Here is an 11,033-nt window from a genome sequence, read left to right as displayed (position 1 = left end):
TACTACACAGATACACAGTCCAGTACTACACAGATACCCAGTCCAGTACTACACAGATACCCAGTCCAGTACTACACAGATACCCACCCAGTCCAGTACTACACAGATACTTACCAGTCCAGTACTACACAGATACCCAGTCCAGTACTACACAGATACCCAGTCCAGTACTACACAGATACCCAGTCCAGTACTACACAGATACCCAGTCCAGTACTACACAGATACCCAGTCCAGTACTACACAGATACTTACCCAGTCCAGTACTACACAGATACTTACCCAGTCCAGTACTACACAGATACTTACCCAGTCCAGTACTACACAGATACTCCAGTACTACACAGATACCCAGTCCAGTACTACAGTCCAGTACTACACAGATACAGTCCAGTACTACAGTCTCCAGTACTACACAGATACTTACAGTCAGTACTACACAGATACTTAGTACTAGTATTACACAGATACCCAGTCCACTACACAGATTCCAGTACCCAGTCCAGTACTACACAGATACTCCAGTACTACCAGATACCCAGTCCAGTACGCTCCAGTACTACACAGATACTTACCCAGCACTACACAGATGTCCAGTTGATACAGTCCAGATACTACACAGATACTTCCTTACCCAGTCCAGTACTACACAGATACTTCCTTAGCGCTTAGCATTGCAGTCCAGTACTACACAGATACTTCCTTAGCGCTTAGCATTGCAGTCCAGTAAAGCGTTCTCTCCTCCACCGTTCTAGGTGGTACTGTCAGAGCATCACCAGATCAGAGGCTGAACAGCTGCTACGACAGGAGGTTCCAGTCCGGGTTTTGTTCTTTCTTCGATCAATCAATCAATTAGCCAGACTATCTGTTAGTCAGGTAGTCTGCTAGTCTATCTGTTTCTCCTGTGCTGTAAATCTGTAGATATTCTACAATTGTTAATTTCATCTTTACAGGCTAAAGAGGGAGGGTTTGTGGTGAGGGAGTCGAGTCAACAAAGCTGTTACACTGTTTCAGTGTTCACTAAAGCTCTGGGGTAAGAACCTTTAATAAATACATTATATGGACCATGTGGAAAATCAATCCCTAACACACTGAGCCATCTCTCTCTCTCTCTGTCTCTCTCTCTCTCTCTCTCTCTCTCTCTCTCTCTCTCTCTCTCTCTCTCTCTCTCTCTCTCTCTCTCTCTCTCTCTCTCTCTCTCTCTCTCTCTCTCTCTCTCTCAATTCAATTCAAGGGGCTTTATTGTCATGGGAAACATGTGTTAACATTGCCAAAGCAAGTGAGGTAGATGATATACAAAAGTGAAATAAACAATAAAAATGAACAGTAAACATTACACATACAGAAGTTCCAAAACATTAAAGACATTACAAATGTCATATTATATATATATACAGTGTTTTAACAATGTACAAATGGTTAAAGGACACAATATAAAATAAATAAGCATAAATATGGGTTGTATTTACAATGGTGTTTGTTCTTCACTGGTTGACCTTTTCTTGTGGCAACAGGTCACAAATATTGCTGCTGTGATGTCACACTGTGGAATTTCACCCAGTAGATATGGGAGTTTATCAAAAATGGATTTGTTTTCAAATTCTTTGTGGATCTGTGTAATCTGAGGGAAATATGTCTCTCTAATATGGTCATACATTGGACAGGAGGTAGCAAGGCTATGCTCACTGAGTCTGTACATAGTCTAAGCTTTCCTTAAGTTTGGGTCAGTCACAGTGGTCGGGTATTCTGCCACTGTGTACTCTCTGTTTAGGGCCAAATAGCATTCTAGTTTGGTCTGTTTATTGGTTAATTCTTTCCAATGTGTCAAGTAATTATATTTTTGTTTTCTCATGATTTGATTGGGTCTAATTGTGTTGTTGTCCTGGGGTTCTGTGGGGTGTGTTTGTGAACAGAGCCCCAGGTCCAGCTAAGGGGACTCTTCTCCAGGTTCATCTCTCTGTAGGTGATGGCTTTGTTATGGAAGGTTTGGGAATCACTTCCTTTTAGGTGGTTGTAGAATTTAACGGCTCTTTTCTGGATTTTGATAATTAGTGGGTATCGGCCTAATTCTGCTCTGCATGCATTATTTGGTGTTCTACGTTGTACACGGGGGATATTTTTCCAGAATTCTGCGTGCAGAGTCTCAATTTGGTGTTTGTCCCATTTAGTGAAGTCTTGGTTGGTGAGCGGACCCCAGACCTCACAGCCATAAAGGTTAATGGGCTCAATGACTGATTCATGGATTTGATGGATTTTATAATGTCGTATGTTTTACCCCCAACGCCACTTTCCATCAATTTGTATAGCAGACCCTCATGCCAAAAAGGCTTTTTTTAAATCAACAAAGCATGAGAAGACTTTTGTCTTTGTTTTGGTTTGTTTGTTTGCCAATTAAGGTGTGCAGGGTGAATACGTGGTCTGTCGTACGGTAATTTGGTAAAAAGCCAATTTGACATTTGCTCAGTACATTGTTTTCACTGAGGAAATGTACGAGTCTGCTGTTAATGATACTGCAGAGGATTTCCCCAAGGTTACTGTTGACACATATTCCACGGTAGTTATTGGGGTCAAATTTGTCTCCACTTTTGTGGATTGGGGTGATCAGTCCTTGGTTCCAAGTATTGGGGAAGATGCCAGAGCTAAGGATGTTGTTAAAGAGTTTTAGAATAGCCAATTGGAATATGTTGTCTGTATATTTGATCATTTCATTGAGGATACCATCAACACCACAGGCCTCCTGGGTTGGAGGGTTTGTATTTTGTCCTGTAGTTCATTCAATGTAATTGGAGAATCCAGTGGGTTCTGGAATCCAGTTTGTTCTGGAATCCAGTTTGTTCTGGAATCCAGTTTGTTCTGGAATCCAGTGGGTTCTGGTCTTTAATAGTTGATTCTAAGATGTGTATTTGATCATGTATATGTTTGTGCTGTTTGTTCTCTGTTATAGAGCCAAAAAGATTGTAGAAGAGGTTTATCCACATCTCCATTTTGAATAGATCATTCTTCTTATTGTTGTTTGTTTAGTGTTTTCCAATTTTCCTAGAAGTCATTAGATTCTATGGATTCTTCAATTACATTGAGCTGATTTCTGACGTGCTGTTCCTTCTTTTTCCGTAGTGTATTTCTGTATTGTTTTAGTGATTCCCCATAGTGAAGGCGTAGACTCGGGTTTTCCGGGTCTCTATGTTTTTGGTTGGACAGGTTTCACAAATTCTTTCTTAGATTTTTGCATTCTTCATCAAACCATTTGTCATTGTTGTTCATTTTCTTCAGTTTTCTATTTGAGATTTTTAGATTTGATAGGGAAGCTGAGAGGTCAACTATCCTGTTAAAATGTTCTACTTCTAAGTTAACACCTTCACTATTACAGTGGAACGTTTTACCCAGGACATTGTCTAAAAGGGATTGAATTTGTTGTTGCCTAATTGTTTTTTGGTAGGTTTCCAAACTGCATTCCTTCCATCTATAGCATTTCTTAATGTTACTCAGTTCCTTTGGCTTTGATGCCTCATGATTGAGTATTGCTCTGTTTAAGTAGACTGTGATTTTGCTGTGGTCTGATAGGGGTGTTAGTGGGCTGACTGTGAACGCTCTGAGAGACTCTGGGTTGAGGTCAGTGGGCTGACTGTGAACGCTCTGAGAGACTCTGGGTTGAGGTCAGTGATAAGGTAGTCTACAGTACTACTGCCAAGAGATGAGCTATAGGTGTACCTACCATAGGAGTCCCCTCGAAGCCTACCGTTGACTATGTACATACCCAGCGTCCGACAGAGCTACAGGAGTTGTGGTTTTTGTTGGTTATGTTGTCATTGTTGTGTCTAGGGGGGCATATGGGGGAGGGAATGCTGTCACCTGCAGGCAGGTGTTTGTCCCCCTGTGTGCTGAGGGTGTCAGGTTCTTGTCCGGTTCTGGCATTTAGGTCGCCACAGACTAGTACATGTCCCTGGGTCTGGAAATTATTGATTTCCCCCTCAAGGATGGAGAAGCTGTCTTCATTAAAGTATGGGGATTCTAGTGGGGGGATATAGGTAGCACACAGGAGGTCATTTTTCTCTGTTAAGATAATTTCCTTTAGAATTTCTAGCCAAATTTAAAATGTTCCTGTTTTGATTAATTTAATGGAATGAGTTAGGTCTGCTCTATACCAAATTAGCATACCCCCTGAGTCCCTTCCCTGTTTGACACCAGCTCTCTGTAACCTAGAGGACAACCAGTGGGTCCATCTCCTCTATACCACCCACCTGGTAGTGTGGTGGATGGGACTACCAGCTCTCTGTAACCTAGAGGACAACCAGTGGGTCCATCTCCTCTATACCACCCACCTGGTAGTGTGGTGGATGGGACTACCAGCTCTCTGTAACCTAGAGGACAACCAGTGGGTCCATCTCCTCTATACCACCCACCTGGTAGTGTGGTGGATGGGACTACCAGCTCTCTGTAACCTAGAGGACAACCAGTTGGTCCGTCTCCTCTATACCATGTTTCACACCTGGTAGTGTGGTGGATGGGACTACCAGCTCTCTGTAACCTAGAGGGCCACCAGTGGGTCCATCTCCTCTATACCACCCACCTGGTAGTGTAGTGGATGGGACTACCAGCTCTCTGTAACCTAGAGGGCAACCAGCGGGTCCATCTCCTCTATACCACCCACCTGGTAGTGTAGTGGATGGGACTACCAGCTCTCTGTAACCTAGAGGGCAACCAGTGGGTCCATCTCCTCTATATCACCCACCTGGTAGTGTGGTGGATGGGACTACCAGCTCTCTGTAACCTAGAGGGCAACCAGTGGGTCAATCTCCTCTATACCACCCACCTGGTAGTGTGGTGGATGGGACTTCCAGCTCTCTGTAACCTAGAGGGCCACCAGTGGGTCCATCTCCTCTATACCACCCACCTGGTAGTTGAGTGGATGGGACTACCAGCTGCAGGATGACACTGTTTGTATTACCGATTTCTTTGGTGAAGTCCGGGTTCCTGCTCTTTAGGCCAAAGGCAGATGACCTCAGGCCTTGGATATTCCAGGATGAGATAGTGAAGGCTTTGTGTTCCATAAAGTGTCCAATGTTGTTGGTCATGGTTTGGCCTCAGGCCAGTAAGTGTGAGCAGAGCCTGCTGAGCATCTGGTACATTCCATTGTCTTGGGCTAGTGCAAGAGTGGGGGTTGGGCCTGTTTGCCTGCTCACGGCCTAAGCGTATGTGTGACTTCCATGTTGAGGCCCTCTTTGCGGGGGTGGGGTGCATGGGGTGAGCAGGAGGGGCATAGGTCTGATCTGAGGGTGCCTAAATGGGGTGTGGGCATGGTTGACGTTGGGGGGGGTGTTGATTGGTTGGGGTGGGGGTGTGGATGTGGCTGTGGATGTGGATGTGGATGTGGCTGGAGGTGCTGTGGTCTGGATGTAAGTCCTCTTGGCGTGGGTCCTCTATGTGTAGGTCCAGGGGGAGGGTCCTGCAGGTCCGGGAGAGTGTCTCGCTGGTCTGGGTGGGGTGTCTATTGATCTGTTGCTCCTGTGTGAAGTGTTGGGGATACGTTTGAGAGCGATGTCCTTTAGAGTCCGGGCAAAGGTGGGCACTGCTGCCTTGTAGAGGTGGACCTGGTCATAGAGGCTGTTCAAGTCCAGGGTGGAGTGGTGGGCCAGGAAAACATTTGGTTTTGAGGCACAGTCACGGGAAATACTTCCGTTTACCCGCTGTATTGTGGCAGGGTGGAAGTCTTTTCGTGGTAGCAGGGTGGAGATAACCACTTGTGCGTTGGGGAAAGTAGAAGAAGCCTTTTCAATCACTCCCTTCAGTGCTGTGGCCACCCTTTCCTGCTGTGCTCTCAGGTCATTTGTGCCTGTGTGTATTATTATGTGGCTAGGTGAGATGAGTTGGTCCTCAGACAGAAGGTCTAGGGTGCGCTGGGTGAACCTAGTTGGTCCTCAGACAGAAGGTCGAGGGCACGCTGGGTGTTTGGACACCAGAGTTTAGACACACTGTGTTTGGGAAAAGTTTTTTTTCTTCTATATATTTCCCATTTGAGTCCATAAGTAGTACAATCTGTGTCTTGTGTTTGTCCTCGGTGGGTGTGGGGGGGTTGTCAGAAGGGCTATCAGGGTGGCTGACAGGGGGGGTGCACAGAGGGGGTGAGAGCCGCTGGGCTTGGGGTTTTTCTTTTGTCTGTTCTGCTGTGATGTCGACTCTATGGTCAGGGTCTGGTGTGGACTGTTCTGCTGTGGTGTCGAGACTTTTGTCGGGTGCTGAGGTGGGCTGTTCTGCTGGCTTCTCTGTGGGGGTGGCCACCTCTCTAGTGGGTTGTTCTCTGTCACACGCCATCCCCCTCAACCTCTCCTCCTCCAGCAGTCTGATCCTCTCCTCCAGTGCTCTGTTCTTCTCCTGCTCCTGCTCTTTCTCCTGTTGAAGTTGTCTCACCACTGTCCAGAGTGCAGATACAGTGGAGCAAAAAAGTATTTAGTCAGCCACCAATTGTGCAAGTTCTCCAACTTAAAAAGATGAGAGAGGCCTGTAATTTTCATCATAGGTACACTTCAACTATGACAGACAAAATGAGAAAAAAAATCACAGAAAATCACATTGTAGGATTTTAATGAATTTATTTGTAAATTATGGTGGAAAATAATTAAATACTTTTTTGCCCCACTGTATGTCTCTCTCCACCTCCAGCTCTCCGGGTCTGGTTAAGGGGGTGTTGATGTGATGGACTGTTGTCTGGTTATCTTCTTGCGTCGAGCCAACCCGGATCCGGGATCATGACTACAGCCTCAAGCCCATTACCATAACGCAACGTTAATTATTCGCACGTCACCCCGCTCCTCCGCTCTCTCCACTGGCTTCCAGTTGAAGCTCGCATCCGCTACAAGACCATGATGCTTGCCTACGGAGCTGTGAGGAGAACGGCACCTCAGTACCTCCAGGCTCTGATCAGGCCCTACACCCAAACAAGGGCACTGCGTTCATCCACCTCTGGCCTGCTCGCCTCCCTACCACTGAGGAAGTACAGTTCCCGCTCAGCCCAGTCAAAACTGTTCGCTGCTCTGGCCCCCCAATGGTGGAACAAACTCCCTCACGACGCCAGGACAGCGGAGTCAATCACCACCTTCCGGAGACACCTGAAACCCCACCTCTTTAAGGAATACCTAGGATAGGATAAAGTAATCCTTCTCACCCCCCTTAAAAGATTTAGATGCACTATTGTAAAGTGGCTGCTCCACTGGATGTCATAAGGTGTACGCACCAATTTGTAAGTCGCTCTGGATAAGAGCGTCTGCTAAATGACTTAAATGTAATGTAGATGCAAATGAAATGAAATCAATATGCTAGCTCTCATGCTTAGCCTTTTGTTAACAACACTGTCATCTCAGATTTTCAAAAATATGCTTCTCTACCATAGCAAACTAGCATTTAGCATTTAGCGTTAAGATTTAGCACTAGCATTTAGCGTTAGCATTAGGCCACATTTTCACAAAAACCAGCAAAAACATTCAATAAATCATTTACCTTTGAAGAACTTCGGATGTTTTCAATGAGGAGACTCTCAGTTAGATAGCAAATGTTCAGTTTTTCCTGAAAGAGTTTTTGTGCAGGAGAAATCGGTCCGTTTGGTGCGTCACGTTTGGCTACCAAAAAACCCCGAAAATTCAGTTATCCAAACGCCAAACTTTTTTTCCAAATTAACTCCATAATATCGACTGAAACATGGCAAACGTTGTTTAGAACCAATCCTCAAGGTGTTTTTCACATATCTCTTCAATGATGTATCGTTCCTGGAAGTATGAGTCTCCTTCTGTAACGCAAGGTACAATGGTTGCCACTGGGAATTACGCACCGATTTAGACAAAGGGCACCGGACGGACCCCTGGCAAATGTAATCTCTTATGACCAATTTTCCAATGATATGCCTACAAATACGCCACAATGCTGCAGACATCTTGGATAAGCTCTTTCCCAACATATTCACAGCCATATAAGGAGACGTTAGTAAACACAGCGTCAAAAATCCTGTTCATTTCCTGTTTGAAGTTTCATCTTGGTTTCGCCTGTAGCATTAGTTCTGGGGCACTCACAGATAATATCTTTGCAGTTTTGGAAACGTCAGAGTTTTGTCTTTCCAAGGCTGTCAATTCCATGCATAGTCGAGCATCTTTTCGTGACAAAATATTGCACTTAAAACGGGCACATCTTTTTATCCAATAATGACATAGCGCCCCCATAGGTTGAAGAGGTTAAGAGAGTGTTGTTGTGCTGGACTGTTGTCTGGGTCTGTGCTGACTGGAGAGGAATCACCTGCTGTTCCAGCTCCACCTGCCTTACCTCCAGCTGGGTGAATTTATCCTTCATTTCAATGAGGGAGTAATACTCTGTGCTGGGAGGTTGACTGTCCGCTGTGGGTTGCTCATCTGTGGGGTTATATAATGAAGAAGTCTGGTCTGACCAGCTCGGGGTGGGGGTGTCTTTATCAAGGGAGAGCTTCTCCTTCTGGGCTAATTCTTTAATTTGGTGAAAGTCCATCTGAAACTGTTTGGTGTTGCCCTGTACCATTACTGTTCCGGACTTATAGATATTTATATTACTTGACTCAGAGTCCTCGTTGTCTAGTATCCTTATCCATCCCTCGTTAACCCCCGCTCTCTTAACAAAGGGGTAGTGTGCTAATATAGCACTGTGCCATGCCAGGGGATGGTTTGTGTGGAAGATAAGGTTGCTGATGTTCCCATTTTTGTAATAGTCAGCAAAAAGTGTCTCTTGATTTTCCATAAGGAGCTTCATTTTGTGATCTTTTGTTGCCTTATCATTCTTTACATGCACAAGGTACTGTATTTGAATTACCTCTGAACAGCGGGAGGGAGCTTCTAAGGCCTCTCCATTTGGTTGGGGTAGACTGTGTGGCTCTCCTGCCATTGTTGGGCTAATGGGCTTTGACACCTCTCACGTGACACGTCAGTGCTAGTTGAAGCTGTATCAATCAGGCTTGGCAGAATTATGTTAGCATTCAGTCCTTATAAAGTAATGGTGTGTATTTTTCTTCTTGGCTTTTGTTTATTTTTATTTTTTATTTGACCTTTATTTAACCAGGCAAGTCAGTTAAGAACAAATTCGTATTTTCAATGACGGCCTAGGAACAGTGGGTTAACTGCCTGTTCAGGGGCAGAACGACAGATTTGTACCTTGTCAGCTCGGGGGTTTGAACTTGCAACCTTCCGGTTACTAGTCCAACACTCTAAACACTAGGCTACCCTGCCGCCCCAATATAATGTCAGACTAAACATTACTCACTCAGTTCCAGGTTGGATGGTGTTCTCAGGTTTCTGTTGTTTTCCAGAGAATTTGCTGTATAGAGTAATAAATCCTTGGTAGTTGTGAACCTTCCAGGTGATTCCGAAATTCCGTCCAAAATCAGGTTGTAGGTTTTAAGGTTTGATTTGAAGTGGGGGTTATGTTGTAGAGGGTAGAATCCAGTGTGTGTTCCTGACAAAAAAATCCAAGTTTATTTAACTCCTAATCTGTTTTTTTAAGAAAATGCTGAAAAATGCAGGAGCTCATCTGATCGTGACCTCTGCTCTGCTGTCTCTCTCTCTCTCTCTCTCCATCCATCCATCCCCCTCTCTCTCTCTCTCCCTCTCTCTCTCTCTCTCCTCTCTCCTCTCTCTCTCTCTCCTCTCTCTCTCTCTCTCTCTCTCTCTCTCTCTCTCTCTCTCTCTCTCTCTCTCTCTCTCTCTCTCTCTCTCTCTCTCTCTCCCTCTCTGTCTCTCTCTCTCTCCCACTCTCTCTCTCTCTCCCACTCTCTTTGCTCCACTCTCTCCCCTTAGTATAAATGGTGGTATCAGACACTACCAGATAAAGCTCAATGATTCTGGAAGCTTCTATCTTTGTGAGAAGCACATCTTCACCTCAATACCTGAACTCATAGAGTACCACAACCACAATGCCGCAGGTAGCGCACACACACACACACACACACACACACACACACACACACACACACACACACACACACACACAGACACACAGACACACAGACACACACACACACACACACACACACACACACACACACACACACACACACACACACACACACACACACACACAGACACAGACACACACACACACACACACACAGACACAGACACAGACACAGACACACACTCCCTCTCGCCCTCTGTGTGTGCAGGTCTGGTGACCAGGTTAAGGTATGCAGTAGGACCTATGGGCAGATGTGTCCCTGCTACACCAGGCTTCAGCTCAGGTCAGTCAACACACACTCTGAAACACACTCACACACTCTAAAACACACTCACACACACAAACACACTATAAAACACACTCACACACTCTAAAACACACACACGCACTCTAAAGCACACTCACACACTCTAAAACACACACACGCACTCTAAAGCACACTCACACACTCTAAAACACACACACGCACTCTAAAGCACACTCACACACTCTAAAACACACACACGCACTCTAAAGCACACTCACACACTCTAAAGCACACTCACACACTCACACACTCTAATACACACTCACACACTCTAAAACACACTCACACACTCTAAAACACACACACACACTCTAAAACACACACACACTCTAAAACACACACACACTCTAAAACACACACACACACACACTCTAAAACACACACATACACACACTCTAAAACACACACACACACTCTAAAACACACACACACACACACTACACACACACACACACACAAACACACACACACACACACTCTAAAACACACACACACACACACACACAACACACACACACACACACACACACACACACACACACACACACACACACACACACACACACACACACACACACACACACACACACACACACACACACACACTAAAACACACACACACACTAAAACACACACACACACTAAAACACACACACACACTAAAACACACACACACACTAAAACACACACACTCTAAAACACACACACACACACACACACTCTAAAACACACACACACACACACGTTAAAACACACACACACACACACG

At 45.1% G+C, this 11,033-nt stretch overlaps 1 protein-coding gene across 1 annotated transcript in view; it reads left to right on the top strand.

The window, feature by feature from the left end:
• The window catches only part of txk (TXK tyrosine kinase), a 39,496-nt gene that overhangs the window by 2,192 nt on the left and 26,271 nt on the right, over nt 1-11,033 (top strand). The window contains exons 3-6 of the mRNA XM_046328505.1: nt 756-810; nt 954-1,033; nt 9,801-9,925; nt 10,166-10,240. Of these exons, the coding sequence (XP_046184461.1) occupies nt 756-810; nt 954-1,033; nt 9,801-9,925; nt 10,166-10,240 (335 nt within the window). The remainder of the gene's footprint in view (nt 1-755; nt 811-953; nt 1,034-9,800; nt 9,926-10,165; nt 10,241-11,033) is intronic.

The sequence above is a fragment of the Oncorhynchus gorbuscha genome, linkage group LG25, assembly GCF_021184085.1.
Source record: "Oncorhynchus gorbuscha isolate QuinsamMale2020 ecotype Even-year linkage group LG25, OgorEven_v1.0, whole genome shotgun sequence".
NCBI lineage: Eukaryota > Metazoa > Chordata > Actinopteri > Salmoniformes > Salmonidae > Oncorhynchus > Oncorhynchus gorbuscha.
Note: the sequence above shows the minus strand (reverse complement) of the source record. Positions and strands in the feature narration are given on the sequence as shown.